Source organism: Halichoerus grypus, chromosome 7 (genome assembly GCF_964656455.1).
Source record: "Halichoerus grypus chromosome 7, mHalGry1.hap1.1, whole genome shotgun sequence".
NCBI classification, from domain to species: domain Eukaryota; kingdom Metazoa; phylum Chordata; class Mammalia; order Carnivora; family Phocidae; genus Halichoerus; species Halichoerus grypus.
Window position 1 is genome coordinate 67,192,650 of NC_135718.1, and position 19,173 is coordinate 67,211,822.

The window sequence follows — 19,173 nt, forward strand, 5'->3', positions numbered from 1 at the left end:
GTCTCAGGAGGAGTCAGGAAGCAGCTCTTTGAGGACATCCTCAGGTTTTTACTGTCCCATCATTCTTTTCCTATGGCAATAGCAATGCACCCTTGGAGTGTGAAGGGTCTGGGTTCATGACTCTGAAGATAATAAGAGGGAGCAGAGGGAGCTGCTGCCACCAGTGTGGGGGTTGAAACCATTAAGGGATGAAGTAGGTGGTGACAGATACTTAGGAGAGCAGAAGGAAGTACCAGAATAAAAAAGAGAGAACAGTGAAGTCGGAGCAGGTAAGAGGAAGCAGGGCTGAGCTGGAGAAAGCACTGCAGTGTTGAACTCCTCGCACAGCCATTAAAGCAGCTCACAATCACCTGAAAAGCACTGCGGCTGTCTGTTTTTTGGCAAAGTCTCCAGTACCCAGATCCAATAGAAGAAAATTATATCACATAAAAACTCAATTCACAACATAGCTAAGTAATAACTATTTGCTGTTCTAAAGAGATTTAAGACACATTTTTCTAAAAAAGAATCTGATTTCAAAACAAAACCCAAAAACAAATCTTAAAAACCTCAGGAACATATCTAGGATGCCAATCTTTCCGACCACTGATCCCAAAGCACTCGTTCACCCGGCAAACCTGACTTCCCATGGGCAGGGCTCTGGGCTACAGGGAGGGACATGATGGAAGCCCTGGCCCTCCGGGTCTCGTAGCAGACTAGTTCACAGAGGGAAAACATCAGATACAGCGGAAAGCAGAGAATTCTGAGGCAGGATGGGTTACGACAGGAGGCCTCTAGAAGTGGCTTTGAAGGACAGATAGCATCTCTGAAGGACGGCATGTGGTGCTGCCTGTGGAGGCTGCCGCACTCTCTCCAGAAGAGAAGGAGAAGTAACTTCTCAGGGTCCTCTGCGTGACTTCTGCTCCAGCCTGCCCCCCCCCCACCCCCATTACCTGCGAGGTTGGCCGCCATCTCCTCAGCAGTCTGTGACAGCCGCAGTCCTTGCTTCAGGGGACCATCGGAGTCCACGTACTGCCGGCGTTTGAGGTAGCAGGACACTGCCATCTGAATCTGCTCGGTGCGCACTCGTTTCATGACCTTCGGGGGGAACCACAGAACACTAAGCCACGTGGGAGATGACCCAAGCCAGCGCACACAGCGCACAGGTAAAATAAGGCGTAGACAAAGACTAGCCACGTGGCTAGTTACGTGACCTAGTTAAGACGCAAAGCAAAGTTACTAACCTAGCACTCTCCCGTGTATCTATTTTCTCAACAGTGATACAATCAACTTCAATTGCGGAAAATAGGAATATTATGGAGAATAAAACCCCACAGACCACCCCCAAATTTAATTTAATACCATGATTTCAATCTTTCTGGTAGAACTTTTCATTAGAGCTGCTAACAAGGAGCCTACAGGACCAGGTCAATTCCAGAGCCTTTTATTTCTCCTGCCTACTCTGGGAGAGAGGTGTTAATTGGCAGTGAACTGGCCAAATAAAGCAGGCAGGAGGCAAGACAAAAATCAAAGATCTGAGAAACTCAGACACTGGATAAATGGAAGTTGAGAAAGTGAGCAGTTACTAATGAGGAAAGAAATGCTATGTTTTTCCTAATAGTCAGGAACACGCTGGCAGCACTACGTCAAAGATTGGAGCAAAGTGTCTTCACTGTAATCCCATTATCTACCTCTTTCACTCTTTACAACCTCAGGCCCAGGAAAGCATCAAAATGGTAAGAGGGTATGTATATGCATTAGAATATGTCTCACAAATTCTTACAAGAAAGGAAAAGAAAATGGTAGGAAGTGCAGCAAATAGGGCTAAATTACTTTTGGTAATTTAAGCTAATTTGAGGGTTCTCCTCAAAAAGGACTATTTTCCTTGATGATTAAATTAATGATCAAGAACAACAGGAACTCCCGAAGGTACCATGGGTCTCAAACACCGCTTTGTTAGAGGTAAAGGATACTGCAGTCCCGGTGACCCACGACAGCTGGATGAATTTTCTATGTCATGTAAAAACGGAATGCTTGCAACATTATCCATACACACGTGATTGTCCCCATCAAAGTAACCTTCCCTAAATCAACGGCTCCCAATGTTTGGTGTGTGGGAGATCTGCTTTTGGTAGTTTATTTGGAGTGTCTGAGTTTTCTGTTTCAACGACATGCACTGGCCTCCTTTGTGATTGCCTCCATTCCCTTTTAAGATTTGAAATTCCCCCCATTCCAGAAATCCGCCTTTTTTTCTTTAAATGTTTCAAAAAATTTTATTTGTACCTCATTTTTATCCATCTGCCGTTTTTTAGCGTGTAAGTGTGGCGAATAGCCAAATGTTTCATACAGATACTGTAGCAACAAATTATTCTACAATTATTTGCAAATAATCCTTTCTTTCCAAACTGACTTGTGGTATACTCTGAATATCTACATTTCAATTCCCTAAAAGTCCTACAACAGAGCAAACAGTGAAGGCTGGAGACACACACACTAAAATATATACATCTATATAAAAATACAAATGTTAGGATATCATAAATATGTTACTTTAAATCATGTATTTAGAAAAATTATATTCTCTATGCATTTCAGTTTTGGATTACCAAAGAAAGTATAAAATCATTTACTAAAAAGGAGGGCACTGGGTGTGATATGGTTGACAGTGATACAATGAAAATTACCAATAAATTTCCCAAGACTGAACCACCTTTTTACCGTGGAATTTGCCTCACTCAGTTTTGGTGTATTAGTCTTTCACTATACTGCTGAGATTATTTTTTTAATTAAGTTTTTTTTTTTTTTTTAATTGCCAACACAAGGATTTTGATACTTTGAAAGCGGGAATCCCTGCTCCAAGCATTCATCTGTCCATCAATGAAAGCAGATAATTGTTTTTTGGTGGTTACTAATAAGCATTACTGTACCATTTTGACTGTATCAGTGATTCTCTATGGTTCTCTAATCTGGCTACACCTAAGAACCTCCTGTAACTGTGTGTATGAATAATTTCAAACCCTGGAGATTCTGATTCATTGTTACACTTAGAGAAAAACAATGAAATGCACACAGAGACTGTGACAATACTGCCCTTTCCCAGTTTGGCCCCAAGTCAGGACTAGTCAAATCCAACCAGCTCCCACTGCCCCATCCTGTGCCTTCCCCCTTCCCCCCACAATGTTTGCTAAAGCTGCTTTTAATCTAACTTCAAGAGCTCCTCGTCTCCGAACTCTTCCAAAGCAGCCCGATTTCTTGTATTTTAGCTGAGACTCACACTTTTTCAGATTTCCTCCTGCCAATCTCTTGTTGCTATGGGAATACATGCTTGTATCAATATGTGTCCCTCAGTGCTCCAAATAAGATGGGAATAAGAGATCACCTCTCTAACAGGAAGAAACCACGCATGTGAAAGACACAGAACAATTGACAGAGAGAACAGACCCTGTAACGACACACTGTCCTCACAGTAGGGCAATGTTTATGCACATCAGAGGAGGAGGGGAAAAGATATGAAAGGTATGGAAGGGTAAACAGGAGTGAGAATGAACAATAGCAAAAACTGGCCATATTTGGGATTGCTAGAAATTCGTTTATAAATACTGATTCTGATGAATTTGTCCAAATTAGCTGGCCCAAATGGCAGTTTCTCTGAACCCAAACCACTATTCATGACAAGGGACCTTCCCTGAGGGTGGGCGGTGAGCCAACTGTTAGGGCCAAGGACCTTAAGAGCAGGAATGCTGGCATTAACTAACTCTCTTTTACAACCACACTCAACTGAAATACCAGAGACATGACCCAATAGACATAAGTGGATTTGATTCCAACGCACACATATTTCAAATGAAACAAATAATGAAGAGTTCTGTGGAGAAACCAGTTCCCCTCCCCCTACTGATTTCTCTAATACTAATATCCATAAATGGACACATGAGGAAAAAAAAACTCCTTAAAATAGACCTGTCTTTCGGCAGACGTGACACTAACACTGAAATTTCAAGTTACTTGCTTAGCTTTTCCCATAATTATAAAATCTTTTAAATTTAAATTAAGTTTGGATATAATTATATCCTTGATTAAAATTTCAGGATTTCCCATGATTTTCAATTTACATAATATCTTAACTTTAAAAGTAAAAATAGATGATCACATACCTTTCTCCCTTTCTCTTCATGTCATATTAGTAGTATTTCTGGAAATTAAAAAGAGGATTCTGACACAATATGTATCTATTTCTCATGTATCAATAGCTGCCTACCGTTTAACTAATACTTTAACAAAGTTGCTATATAAAATCAAGACAGATCATCTTCCTGTCTCAAAGTAACAACTGTGCAGGAAAAACCACAGCCACTCTTGGTATTTAACTACAGAAATATGGGGAGGCAAAGACACATGGAACCCAGGCACACTCTTAAGATGATGATGATAATATGGAACTGCAGCCAAGTAAATTTCTTACTGGTTACAGACTGCATCCTAACCCTGCCCACTTATGTTCAAATGTGTGTGTTGGTGGAGGGTGCTAGGAGAGACATCCCCAGGGCACCACGTGAAGGGCTAAGCAGGCAAAATACTACACAATTCCATTAAATACTAATAGAATACTGTATGGACAATACCCCCTGGGTAAGGTGGCAGCTTTGAGCATAGGTGAATTCAGAATAAATCCAGGCAAATTCACCACCACCATTCTCGAATCAGCTCCCCAAATGAGTTTACTGACAGGTGGCTAGGGGTGTGTGTGCTTTGAAGCAAATGTATTCCAATTATAAACTTATGCTTAGAAACAGATAAAAATGCTTGTGTATTTTCTCTTAAATAAGATGCCATGTAAAGTGCATACTAGGTACTCAAATACGTTAGTTCTCTTTACTTGCAGAAGTCTAAATATATCTATCAAAACGTCATTCTAAGGAGGACCTTTAAAAAGCTAGCTTTTGCATTAATCATCATGGTAAAGTGTATTCAATTATCTTTGTGAAAATATAAATCACAGGTGACAAAATGAGCCCTAGTACTCTCAGTTTTAGTAATACCTCATATAATTTTAATATTATGATGGTCTTTCATATTCAATCTTTGCTCATACACGGACATGAATATACTTGAACTAGAAGTTGTGTTCTTTCTTATGGTGTCCCAAGAAAAAAATGGCATGAGAATAATGCTCGGAACTAGGGGCTCAGGATGCAACACAGCACCTGGAGGTTTTTTTGTCTTGGTTTGGTTTTTTGGCGGCGGGGGGGGGGGGGGGGACGGGGGCAGGCAGAACTCACACAACTAGGCAGACAGATGCCACTAAAACTGAACTTCTCTAACATAACCTGGGACCTCTATGATGTTCCAGAAGTCTTTTTTCACTAACTTCGTTTCTTTCCCGATAGCTTCCTACCTAGCTATTCCAAAGCCATACCAGTCTCCTTATCCAGCCAGCTGACCTGCTCCCTACCTCAGTGGGCTATTTATTAAGACCTGAGATTCCTCAACTCTTGCCAAATCAACAGTCCCTTTTCCACACTATCCCACAAGGTCTCTTGGCTGCTGAACATGCCTCCTCCCTTGAAACTCCCTCTCCCTTGGTCCCTCCCCCTCTCCCATTCTTGGTCTGCTTCTCATTCTTCACATTCTCTACATCATCACACTCCTTACACAAGACTTACACCGTCTCTAGTCAGACTACCTTCCTGAGCTCAAGTCTGAGGGACATCTCTACCTAGATGCTGCAAACATGTGAAATTCAACATGCTCAAATTTATTATGTTCCTTCAAATCCTCCTCCTTCTCCTACTGCCAACCTGATGGTGCCATGATCTATCACTAAAGCAAAAACCCCAGTCATCATCTTAAGATTTTTCTTCTCTCCCTCTCATTTCTAAGAGGCCACCAACTCCTTCTATTCCACACAGAATTCTTTCTTGCAGCCATTGCTGCTACCCCATCTTCACTGCTGCTATGGGACAGCACAAATCACTTCTCAACTGGAATATTCCAATATCCTCCCACCTCTAGCTCTACCTCAAACCACCCTCTAGAATGCAGCCAGAGTAGAAGACAAATCTTATTATGCTACTCCCAAGCTTAAAATTGCTCCCCAACCCTACCCCAATGCAGGTTGTCCAATCCTGCCATCACTGCTCCTTAGTTTGCCCAGACAGACAGAGAATTCCTGGAGAACAGAGTTATTCTTATCTTTGAAACTCACATTAAAAATAAAGTGAGGGTTGGGGCGCCTGGGTGGCTCAGTCAGTTAAGCGTCTGCCTCCGGCTCAGGGCATGATCTCAGGGTCCTGGGATCGAGCCCTGCATTGCACTGGGCTCCCTGCTCAGTGGTGAGCCTGCTTCTCCCTTTCCCACTCTCCCTGCTTGTGCACATTCTGTCAAATAAATAAGTAAAATCTTAAAATAAAGTGAGGGCTGTCTAGCTTCTGTTTGGAATTCTTGACAGTTTACTCTAGGTTCATGATCTTTCTGAATTTTTATGGGCCACAAATATTTGATTCCTGTTTTAACACTGTTTTACAGCACAGAAAAAAAAATATTCCTACACAAAACCTCATTAACACAGAAGAGTACGGCACAAGAATGGATATCTACATTATTTACTATAACTTCAGAAAGAAAACTTTCATAAATGCTCTATTTGCAAACACCATTGTAGACGGAAAAAACAGATGTTTTGTTCTCAGAGAATTAGGAGAAATATGTTTTCCTATGTTAATTTTTCTCCATGAAACTGAATCAAATGCATCCAGGTTTTGGAAATAGTTTAATGACATTAAAACATTTATGTATGTGTCTCAAAGTAGAATGATATTAATTTTTCATTTCATTTTATTTTAAAGATTTTATTTATTGATTTGACAGACACACAGTGAGAGAGGGAACACACGCAGGGGGAGTAGGAGAGGGAGAAGCAGGCTTCCCGCTGAGCGGTGAGCCCGATGCAGGGCTGATCCCAGGACCCTGGGATCATAACCTGAGCCGAAGGCAGACGCTTAACGACTGAGCCACCCAGGCTCCCCTAATTTTTCATTTTAGAGCAGTACTGTACTATAGGACTTTTCTCAATAATAGAAATGTTCTAAGTCTGCACTGTTCAGTATGGTATCCACCAGCACACAGAGCTATTGAGCAATTAAACTGTGGCCAGTGCTGAAATTTTATTTTAATTAAATTTAAGTAAACACATGCACCAACGGGTTAAGAGTGTGGTATTACTTTGTGAAACTAATGTACTAGCATCTTAGCCTAAAGATGCTGATTGACAAAGTTTTCAAAACATGTCTCATTACTAAATTACCAAATATCCAAAAGTGAGTACCATTGACCCCTGAACAACATAAGTGACCCTCCCTGCCCCTGTCAAAAATTTGCATATAACTTTTGACTCCCCAAGAACTTCATAACTAATAGCCTACTGTTGACTGAAAGCCTTACTGATAATATAAACAGTGGGCTAACACGTTTCATGTAAGAGTTATATACTGTATTCTTACAATAAAGCTAGAGAAAAGAAAATGTTAAGAAAATCATTAAGGAGAATATTTACAGTACCGTCTGTCTTCATGGAAAAAAAAAATCTGTGTGTAAGTGGATCCACACAGTTATACCTTGTTCAAGGGTCAGCTGTATTTTGCTAGTAAAACAGAACTACCCTTTATGACAACCAGTCACTGTAAGGTGACTAAGATACATTTCAATACATTTTACCAGAAGAGTATCTTATTTGACTGCTGAACAAAGAATTATGAATGGAAGTTCTCCACAGTGTTTTCTAAACCTCACCAGTATGCAATGTTCTTGTATGCAATGTTCTTTAAACCTTCTAAAAGTTAAAAAATGAGAAAAGGGAATTTGTTCCAGGAGAGAAAAAGATCAGCAGTCAATTTCTATGAAACATCCAAATAAAAGGTTAAGTTCAAACCTAAGACAATGATACCCTTGCAATGAGAAAATTAAGAAGAAATTTTGGGGGTGAATTTAAATTAAAAAAAAAAAAAACCTTTGAGGACTACAGAGGAAACAGTCGAATGTCTGCTTATAATCTTTAATTTATTAACTTACATATATTTAAAAATACATTATATAGTGCAATATATTAATTCACAAAACAATTTTACTCTATTCACTTTCATCTTCCACTTATCAGTGTCTCTGTGGTCACTTAAGCCACTCAGAATTATCAAATTCCATTTTCCAGAGCACATCACCGTCACAATGACCAAATCAGCTATGACAGAGTACTTCTTGAATCCACACATGATGCTCTCATTGGAAATCTCAACCAACCAAAGCCATCAATACCTATTCAGGAGGGCAGAACATTTTTTCAGTCATCATTGACTATACTGATTGACTGAATAAATATATCAAACTAGCATCAACTGAAGTTATTTTAGCCCAATATGTATTTCCCAAACAGCATCCTGTTGTTCAAAATAGAGTGACTGAGGGACACCTGGGTGGCACAGTCCATTAAGCATCTGCCTTCTGCTCAGGTCGTGCTCCCAGGGTCCTGGGATTGAGTCCTGCATCGGGCTCCTTGCTTGGCAGGGAGCCTGCTTCTCCCTCTGCCTGCCTCTGTCTCTCTCTCTGACAAATAAATAAATAAAATCTTAGAAAAAAAAAATAGAGTGACTGAGAGTGCCCTGTAATAGGAGAGACTTGAACACGTGGTGACACTCTCTTTACAGAGGGATACGTTTGGGGGGAACTTTGCCTTATAATCAGGTGTACACAGTATATCCTTGAAGTCAACTTTTAAGAGGGAAGGCTGCCTGGGATATCTAAGAATTTCTTCCTGCCTTCTGTAAATGCTCTCTAAACTTCCAGATTTGGAATGAAATGCCTGTCTCTGCTAAGCAGTCATTTTCCTTTTCGAGTCACAGGCAGATACAAAGCTGCCAGGACAAGTGGATGGATGGGCCTTCCCTACTTTTAATCCAATCCCATACTACTGCAGGTACAATCGGCACAATCTTTCCAAAAAACTAATCTGATGGCATCTGCTCAGCTTAAAAACTTTCTACTGCCTCCACTGGTTGGAGGGTAAAAAATTCAATCTCCCTTGTGTCATTTTGAGGTTACTCTGATCCACCTTTGTTAACTTAACTGGTAGGTACCACCCCACTTTCTCATCTCAGGGGCTTTGGCCAAGACCTCTCCATTAACTGGACGCACCCCCTACATTGGCATTCCAACTTGGTTAAATCCTACTCTCTTTTCATAGCTCAACTCAGCTTCCTCCACCACTGAATCCAGGAACAACTTCTGTCTCATTGCTTACCATAATATTTGTTTTCTACACTACCACTACTAATACCTAATACTTATTCAGTGTATGCCACTGGTAAGACACTATTTTAAGTGCTGCACACAGGTTATCTCCCGTATACCTCAAAAGCTTTCTAAGCTAGGTAACACTCTTGGGATAAGAAAGCTGAGGCCCACAGAAGTCAGACACAGTCCCAAGGTTCTACAGTGCTAGGATGGAAAGTCAGGTCATCTGCAGAGCTTCAGGGTCTGAACTCCTACCCTTTACAATGTCCTACTGCCCAAAGGCTTCTACATTAAATCAGAGGCTTCTTGACAATAGTGAAGGCTTACCAGTTGCTTGTTGAGAGAATGATCAGAACAATTACAGGTAGAACAATTACTACCTGAGAAGATGAAGGGAGGCTGGAAACTGAGTAATGTTGGTTTAACAGAGGATCCCTAGGGCTCCCTTCCAGCGAAAATCAATCATCAAAACCAAACCCCTGTCCCTTTCTCCAAAGATGTCCTTCACAGGTGTTATGAAGGACATCTGTTTGCAAAAACAAAACCCCCAAACTAGTTGCTGAGAAGTTAAGCGAGGCCTTTACCTAGCTTCACAGTGACAGAAGCACACATAAACCTCACATTTATAGACAGAAGCAACAAAACTATTCCAAGACACAATAACCTGATTTATTGTTTGATGACAAAGAAAAAAACTCAAGGCAAGCCCACCCTTTGGTTTCCTAGTTTAACACTAATTTTCAAGGCAAGAAGAATTTGTAATTCCTAAAGCAAATCAATGTTAGCATAGGCTTCCCATTTAACACAAAATATTCAGGCCTATAAAGAACCTAAAAGGTATTTTCCCAAAAAGGAAACTACAACAGCTAATATTTAGAGTGTTTTCTATATGTCAGGCATTTTCACATTCATTATTCCTTTTTGCGGTACCCTTTAAAAGATCCACTTGTATCAGTCATCACCTCGTTTTACAGAAGAGGAAACTAAGGTTCACATAGTTACACTGATAGTTACATGGTTTCAACCTTCGCTCTACATAGTCACCAAGCCCCATGCACTACATGAAGTTTCTCGGAGTTTAAAGATGTGGCACAAACTCTCCTTTCCTACTCTCACTTTCAAGCAGGGCTGTGAGCAAGGCTGGGGAACGGCCGCCTTGTCCTCCTCCCACCCCACAACTCAGGTATGTCACACACTTGTATCACCTAAGAGAAGACAAACTCCGCCCTCACTGTTCCTCCCGACACAGCACCCAACTGCTTGTTCGCGGGAGTCACCATTCCAAGATTTTAATCTGCAAGGTCAGAGTTTAGGTAATTTAAGACGAACACCGCATAGGATTGGCAGACTTACCTTCTGATCCCAGAACCATACATGCTGCGAGATCCGCAGTATAACGACACTTTCACAACTGATGGGAGAACTGCATGAAGCTTTCAAGTGCTCCACTTCCGCTAAGTCTAAAATGACACCACTATTTCTAACCATCAACTGACTTCGGACCAACGCCTTACCCAATACATTTTCAAAAGCCCTGGAGCTTCGCGAGTACCGCCTAAGCGCGCAAATCTCTTGCTGTCATGAGTTAAACAACCCTAAAGGCAACCTTGCAGGTCGGTATCCTCTAGCAACAACTAGTCTAACTTGAGATCTCCCCTGTCACATGCAGAGGTCGATCTCACACCCAGCCACCCGCAATCACCATGTGCGAAGTTTAATCTTGAGTTCGGCCAAAAGGCATTTCCTTTTTCCTTAAATGAAAAGGAGATTCGGACCTGTGCTCCTGCCCGGCTGTCCAGCGCTCAGGACCCCTTCCCGGCGGGTGCCCGGCAGCCGCCCCGGCAGGATCCACCCCGAGCAGGAACGCGGAGCCTTCCAGGTGTAGCTGCCGACTGCAGGCCACGCCGCCCGCGGCCGCCTGGGACTCGGAGGCCGAGGGCGGAGGCGCGGCCGCCGCGCCCGCGCACAGCCGGCCCCGCCCGCCCGCCCCGCCCCCACCGCCCCGCCGGCGGGAGCTGCGGGCGCGCGCCCCGCCTAGGCCTCGCCGCGCGCCGCCGCGCCGCCGCCCGCGCTCCCTCCCTCCCGGCCCCCGCCCGCCCGCGCGCGCTCGGCTCGCGACCCCCTCCCCCGGCCCTCCCCGCCCGCGCGCCCCGCACTCACTGAACATCCCAGGCGGCTCCGGCTCCTCCCGCCGCCGCCGCCTCCGGGATCGGGTTGCTTCCGCCTCCGTCGTCTCTGCCGCAGGGTCTCGCTCCGACGGCCGGCTCAGCCGGGCCCCCGCGCCCCGCGCCCTGCCGCCCCCGCAGCGGCGGCTCTGGGCGGCCGCTCCATGACTGACTGACACGGAGCGGGCCGCGGGCTGGGCCGCTCGGGCCTCCAACGCGCAACCGTCTCCACCAATGGGCGAGGCGCCTCGGCGCTCTGCTGGCGATGCCTGGCGTGCGCGCTGCCCCGCCCCGCCGCGCCGCCGGCGTCGGGCGGAAGGAGAGCGGGGGCCGGTCCCACGTGGTGGGGCAGCCCGGGATCCCGGACCTGCTGCCGCCACCGTCCTCCGCCCCCCCCCGCGGTCCCCAAGCGGGGCTAGCCGCCAGGTGCGCTCCTTAACCTGGGGACTGCCTTCCGTCGCGCCCGCCGGCCCTACTCGGGGCGGGGCCTGAGGTGAGCTCCTTACCTGAGGACGGTCTCCAGGTGAGCCCCTTCCCGGGGGCCGGCCCTGAGGTGAGCATACCCTCCCGCTCCCCGGGGCAGGCGCTACGCCCCCGCCCGCGGTCCCTATCCAGGTTATAAGGGAGGTTAGCTCCTTAACCGAGGAGGACCCTTCGCCCCGGGTCCGGCCCCGGGCCCTCCAGCGGACAGCAGTCGCTGGGGAGAGCGCACTGGGCTCGCTCCTTCGGCGGCCTCTCACGGAGCTCCTCGTTGCTCTCTTGTGATTCTTGTTACTTGGTTTCATTCTGCTCCGCAGGATTCCGAGTGTGGCCGCGCTTAAGCGCCCTTTGCGTGAGTACTAGCAGGGTTCTGCGTTCGGCACTGGGCTTTTTACGTCTCCTCACAGAGACCTCTGGAGGGCACCGAGAGCGGAACAAACGTTTGTAGCCTCCGGAAGGGTGTCTGTGGCGTCTTTGTAACCAGTTCTGCAAACACTTTTTAAGTACTTTGTAGCTGGTGCGGTGGTTTTCTGACATACCGAATTTAGAAGTAAGTTGTTGAGCGGGTACGTCTTGGACGTTTTGACAAAATGGGAAAACTGACAGTACCTGAGTGTTCTGTTTTCTGTAGTAGAGTGAAGGATGCCCTACTGAATGTTAGTGTCCTTCTTGCGGTGTTTGCTCGTTCCTTGTATAATTACCTATCGAGGGTAACTTCTGAAGGTCGGTCTGTAGGATTTCAGGTCCGCTAGACTGAAGAATTGAAAGTGATCCAGCCCTTGGCAAATTCTTTTCGTTTCAGAGTGTATTAGAAACATGGGACTGCGATCTTTTTTTGGTATTGTTCTATTTTGTTTTTATATACGATATTTTTATTTCAGTATTTTGAAAAATTTTCATTTTTGAGGAACTGACTTGGTTTCTTTTATATAATGAAAATGACTTAAAGTGATACGTTTCCCTTTTTATTATGAATTTTAGGAAACTCAAAGCTATGTTTACCTCGGGTTTGTAGAATTATAGCTGGTTGGTATGCTTGCTTTCCTTTATTCGCGATTTTATTGTACTCTATTTTTACAGTTTCAATTGTGTAACTGTATTTTGTAGAGTCTTTCTGGAAGCAGTGCATGTCCCTAAGCTCATATGTAAATGAATAAAGTTATAGTGGGAAGTTACTGTTGCAGCTGAAATAACAGTGTTTCTATTGGGGCTGGGTTTATACATTATTTCTATTTTGCTAGGTGAAATATTACTGTCTCCAAATACTGCTTATTTCTCTCTCTCAACTAACTTTTTATAAGATTATTTATTTGAGAGAGAGGGAAAGAGGAGAGAGCAGGAGCAGCGGGGTGGGGGTGGAGAGGGAGAAGCAGGCTCCCACCGAGCCTGCGGGGGGGGGGGGGAGGCGGGGGGGGGCGGCCCTCCATCTCAGGACCCTGGGATCATGACCTGAGCCAAAGGCAGCTGCTTAACCGACTGAGCCACCCAGGCACCCCCCCCCTCAACTATTTAATGGAGCTTTTCTTAGTACATAGTATATTTCAGATGATTTGTGCAGAAACTTTCATTCTAAAACCACGTGTGAATCTTCTTTCACAAATAATTTGAACACTTTGGGTTTTTCCCAGTTGTATTCCTTCACCATCACCTCTGAGGATTTTTGCCCAGTTTTATTCCTGCACAGTCAGCTCACAGCAGGAAAACTCTTATGTATGTCTGTATAATCCTTCTGCCTGCTTTTGTCTGAATTTCCCCCAGAAAATTCATGGGCTAAAGCATTAAAAATTTTTTAAAATTTAAATTCTATTTAATTGTCATATACTGTATTATTCGTTTCAGAGGTAGAATTTAGTGATTCATCAGTTGCATTCAACACCCAGTGCTCATTACTTCAAGTGCCCTCCTTAATGCTCATCACCCAGTTATCCCTTTCCCCCCCATCCTCCTTCCCTCCAGCAACTCTCCGTTTGTTTCCTATAGTTAAGAGCCTTTTATGATTTGCCTCCCTCTCTGTTTTCATCTTATTTTTCCTTCCCTTCCCCTGTGTTCATCTGTTTTGTTTCTTAAATTCCACATGAGTGAAATCATATGGTATTTGTCTTTCTCTGACTCACTTATTTCGCTTAGCATAATACCCTGTAGTTCCATCCATGTCATTGCAAATGGCAAGATTTCATTCTTTTTGATGGCTGAGTAATATTCCAGTGTGTGAGTGTGTGTGTGTGTGTGTGTGTGTACATATATGTGTATGTGTGTGTATATATATGTATATATATGTGTGTATATATATATATATATACACACACACACACACACACACACACACATACTACATCTTCTTTATCCATTTATCTTTCGTTGGACGTCTGAGCTTTTTCCATAGTTTGGCTACTATGGACTTTGCTGCTATAAACATTGGGCTGCATGCCCCTTTGAATCACTATGTTTGTAACCTTTGGATAAATACATAGTAGTACAATTATTGGGTTGTAGGGTCGCTCTATTTTTAACTTTCTGAGGAACCTCCATACTCTTCTCTAGCATTTGCATTCCCACCAACAGTGTAAGAGGGTTCCCCTTCCTCTGCATCCTCGCCAACATCTGTTGTGTCCTGAGTTGTTCATTTTAGGCATTCTGACCAGTGCAAAGTGGTATCACTTAGTGATACCACTCATTGTGGTTTTGATTTGTATTTCCGCGATCATGGGCTACAGCATTTTATGTATAGATTTATACCCAATGTTGAGCTATTTTAATTCACTAAAATTGTTTTTTTAAAAAGGAGTATATTCTCCTCTAGGATTTTGATGGATTCCTGTTTCACATTGAGGTCTTCCATCCATTTTGAGTTTATCTTTGTGTATGGTGTTAGAGAATGGTCAAGTTTCATTCTTCTGCACGTGGCTGTCCAGTTTTCCCAGCACTATTTATTGAAGAGACTGTCTTTTTTTCCATTGCATATTTTTCCCTGCTTTGTCGAAGATTATTTGACCATAGAGTTGAGGGTCCATATCTGGGCTCTCTATTCTGTTCCATTGGTCTATATGTCTGTTTTTGTGCCAGTACCATGCTGTCTTGGTGATCACTGCTTTGTAACATAGCTTGAAGTCAGGAAACGTGATGCCCCCAGCCTTGTTTTTCTTTTTTGGTATTTTCTTGGTGACTTGGGGTCTTTTCTGATTCCATACAAATTTTAGGATTGTTCCAGCACTTTGAAAAATGTCATTGGAATTTTGATCAGGATGGCATTGAAGGTATAGATTGCTCTGGGTAGCATAGACATTTTAACAATGTTTATTCTTCCAATCCATGAGCATAGAATGTTTTTCCATCTTTTTGTGTCTTCTTCAATTTCTTTCATGAGTGTTCTGTAGTTCCTAGGGTATAGATCCTTTACCTCTTTGGTTAGGTTTATTCCTCTTTGACATCGGCCACAGCAACTTCTTTCAAGATACGTCTCCAAAAGCTAGTGAAACAAAAGCAAAAATGAACTTTTGGGACTTCATCAAGATAAAAAGCTTCTGCACAGCAAAGGAAACAGTCAACAAAACAAGGAGGCAACCCACAGGAGAAGATATTTGCAAATGACACTACAGATAAAGGGCTGGTATCCAAGATCTGTAAAGAACTTCTCAAACTCAACACCCAAAAAACAAATAATCAAGTCAAAAAATGGGCAGAAGACATGAACAGACACTTCTCTGAAGAAGACATACAAATGGCTAACAGACACATGAAAAAATGTTCATCATCATTAGCCATCAGGGAAATTCAAATTAAAACCACATTGAGATATCACCTTACACCAGTTAGAATGGCAAAAATTGACAGGGCAAGAAACAACAAATGTTGGAGAGGTTGTGGAGAAAGGGGAACCCTCTTACACTGTTGGTGGGAATGCAGGTTGGTACAGCCACTTTGGAAAACAGTGTGAAGGTTCCTCAAAAAATTAAAAATAGAGCTACCCTATGACCCAGCAATTGCACTCCTGGGTATTTACCCCAAAGACACAGATGTAGTGAAAAGAAGGGCCATATGCACCTCAATGTTCATAGCAGCAATGTCCGCAATAGCCAAACTGTGGAAAGAGCCGAGATGCCCTTCAGCAGATGAATGGATAAAGAAGATGTGGTCCATATATATACAATGGAATATTACTCAGCCATCAGAAAGGATGAATACCCAACTTTTGCATCAACATGGATGGGGCTGGAGGAGATTATGCTAAGTGAAATAAGTCAAGCAGAGAACGTCAATTATCATATGGTTTCACTTATTTGTGGAACATAAGGAATAGCATGGAGGACATTAGGAGAAGGAAGGGAAAAATGAAGGGGGGGAATCGGAGGGAGAGATGAACCATGAGAGACTGTGGACTCTGAGAAACAAACTGAGGGTTTTAGAGGGGAGGGGGTTGGGGGGATGGGTTAGCCCGGTGATGGGTATTAAGGAGGGTACATACTGCATGGTGCACTGGGTGTTACACGAAAACAATGAATCGTGGATCACCACATCAAAAACTAATGATGTATGGTGATTAACATAACATAATAAAATTAAATTAAAAAAATAAAAAGAAATATATGTCATGTACATAATAATGTACATATGTTCATTTTTTGGTGCCTGTTGAGTAATAAAAAAATAATATTTTTTCCATTTTAAATTATAGATAAAGTGTAGCAATGGCTGCTGTTTACTCTGGCATTTCCTTTAAGCTTAAAAGCAAGACAACTTCTTGGGAAGATAAACTAAAACTAGCTCACTTTGCTTGGATTTCCCACCAGTGCGTTCTTCCAAATAAAGAGCAAGTAAGTGTAATGTGAAGTTACATTTTTACAACCAAAAAGAATGGTCACTTATATGAATTGTATATCGACATTTAAAATTTAGAAAGATTAAAGGAAAGGTTGGAGTTGAAAAGTAATGTCAGTAAAAAAATGCATGAGTTAAGACAGAGTTTTCCTGTTACGAAGTCCCAGCATTTCTTTTATTTTTGGAAACATCTCATATTTCGAATTAAGTATATGCATCAGTGAACAAATTGGGAATTGAGTACAGAAATTAGAATCTGAGTCTGTGGGTAGCTCCATTTGTTTATAAATCCAAGGTGATGCTCCATAAGCAACTGCTTGTTGGTGCTTTGTTAAACATCTCTGAAATTTGGTAAATTGACAGGGAAGCAGAGAAACTTTAGTATTTGTAGTAAGCCATTCTAGCAATAGATTAGGAACCAAGAAAGGCTTTTCTCTTTGTTAACATTTTTCAAGCTTATTTCGCAAAAACAAACAAAAAAACTGTAAAACACTAGAGACCCCAGGATGTTGAGCTCATGAAATTGGATTAACACAAACCCATATGCTAGTATTAAGAAAACTGCGCAAAATGTGTCAAAGATGGATGACATCTATTAAAACGATGATGAGGTACAGTATGTAGAGCACTCTACATCCAGTGGTTTCTAAACCTGGCTGCACCTGAGAATCGTCTTGGCAGCTTGATAGTCACCTGGCAAGTGCTACCTAGGGTGAGATGAAAGGGGAAGTGGTGGTGGCAGTTTGATTAAGGTCCCACCCTGTCTCATGGTGAGAACCTTTTTCCCTTTTAGCATCTGACACTTTCATACTGGTATTGAGAGTTCTGGTATCATGAGCTGAGGCCTCACTGCCTTTCCTTGTGTTTATGACTAAGGGACTGTGTCACAGTAATAGAAACTGTGTGACCAACCCTCCTTTTCATAAAGCACTTGTGCATTATTTTGCAGAAGACTGTCTCTGTCTTCTGAGGAAGTAAATAGAACTAGAGGTTTTACGGGTAACATGGGAAGCCAGGACACAAGCTCTGTTTTTTGACTCTGCATTTTTGCTTGTGTGTGTGATTCATTTTATGGCCATTCTGAGCAATTGTTGTGCTTCTAACTTTTGAAAATTAGTATAACTTGAGAAAAGTTAGAAGAAACTGTTAGAGTTTCATTTGAAACTTTTTATTGGCCCTACCTGAAGACAAAATTACTTTTTCTTTCTTTTTATTCTTTAATAATAAACATTTTAAGATACTAGGACGTTTATATAATATTACCAAAGGTAAGTTTTAAAGGACAGCTTTTTCCCTGGCAATTGGATTTGGTTATGCATGGAATGTCCTTTTAAATGTCCAATATCTTTCTTTCTTGGTAAAGAAATTCATTTATTTTTAGAACATATTTCTTCCAAATTCAGGTATTACTTGATTGGGCAAGACAGTCACTGATTGCGTTTTATAAGAAAAAACTTGACCTGAAGGTAGACATTGTTGAAAGGCTTTGGATCTATATAGATAACATTCTACACAGCAAAAAACTGCAGGATCTCCTCAAGAATGGAAAGACAATTAACCTTCAGATTTCCCTAGTCAAGGTAATTATCTGTTTTCTGTGTTGTCACATATATGTGACGTGCATCTCTGTTGATTTCCTGTTAGTTATTGAAGATGCAGGAAGTACCAAGGTAGAGAAAGAGAGGGAAATAATACTAGAATTATAACGATGACTGATATTTATTGAATGCATATGGTATGCTCTATGCTGCATGAAACACTTTCTGTTTAATGTTCAAGGAAAGCTTAGAACTATTTCATAGAGTGGTTGTTGATTACCTTTTTAATTGGAAAATGTCGCCAGCAATACTACTTTGTGCTCCCTGCCCCCCCCACCCCCCCACTTTTCCATTGGCCTCAAGGAAGACCAAAGGCCAAAATTTGGATAGGAATTTCCTCAAAGTTTTTTGAGTCAAAGCAATTTTGAAGTCTCAGATTAGAATTAATGAACTTCATTGTCACAACTGAGTGTTTTGAAATACTGTGAGAATAGTTGGTGACAATAGAAAGCACTTAGTGTGTGCCAGGCACAAAGAGGTTCAGTAACTTGTTAAAAGTCACACAGCTCCTAGTGGCACATCTAAGCAATTCAGCTTAGATGCTAGAGATGGATGGACGGTAGCCTTGGGCTATGATCCTATGGTCCAAAATACATTTTTGTAGTCAATTACACTGTTTTTCTATTTAATTTATTTTTTTTTTATTTATTTATTTGATAGAGACAGAGCAGGAACACAAGCAGGGGGAGTGGGAGAGGGAGAAGCAGGCTTCCCGCTGAGCAGGGAGCCTGATGTGGGGCTCGATCCCAGGACCCCGGGATCATGACCTGAGCCGAAGGCAGACGCCTAACGGCTGAGCCACCCAGGCGCCCCCTATTTTTCTATTTAAAAAGCCAAAGCTGAATTGCAGGTTT

At 42.6% G+C, this 19,173-nt stretch overlaps 2 protein-coding genes across 10 annotated transcripts in view; one reads left to right on the forward strand and one right to left on the reverse strand.

Moving 5' to 3' along the window:
• Positions 1-11,650, reverse strand: part of TAF5L (TATA-box binding protein associated factor 5 like) — a 31,891-nt gene extending 20,241 nt beyond the window's left edge. Inside the window, exons 1-3 of one of the 4 annotated variants that reach the window (XM_078077696.1) lie at positions 11,422-11,650; positions 4,134-4,171; positions 933-1,077 (exon numbers count right to left, since the gene is read on the reverse strand). In XM_078077696.1, coding sequence (XP_077933822.1) covers positions 933-1,074 — 142 coding nt within the window. In that variant the 5' untranslated portion in view covers positions 1,075-1,077; positions 4,134-4,171; positions 11,422-11,650. Of the gene's footprint in view, positions 1-932; positions 1,078-4,133; positions 4,172-11,036; positions 11,183-11,421 lie in introns of those variants that run through there. The other 3 variants (XM_036072408.2, XM_036072409.2, XM_036072410.2) reach the window with 3 other exon arrangements.
• A 41-nt stretch (positions 11,651-11,691) lies between these two features.
• The window catches only part of URB2 (URB2 ribosome biogenesis homolog), a 118,118-nt gene continuing 110,636 nt past the window's right edge, over positions 11,692-19,173 (forward strand). For 3 of the 6 annotated variants that reach the window (XM_078077694.1, XM_036072404.2, XM_078077695.1), the window contains exons 1-3: positions 11,692-11,979; positions 16,579-16,717; positions 18,125-18,301. In XM_078077694.1, the coding sequence (XP_077933820.1) occupies positions 16,592-16,717; positions 18,125-18,301 (303 nt within the window). In that variant the 5' untranslated portion in view covers positions 11,692-11,979; positions 16,579-16,591. Of the gene's footprint in view, positions 11,980-12,349; positions 12,457-16,578; positions 16,718-18,124; positions 18,302-19,173 lie in introns of those variants that run through there. The other 3 variants (XM_036072405.2, XM_078077692.1, XM_036072407.2) reach the window with 3 other exon arrangements.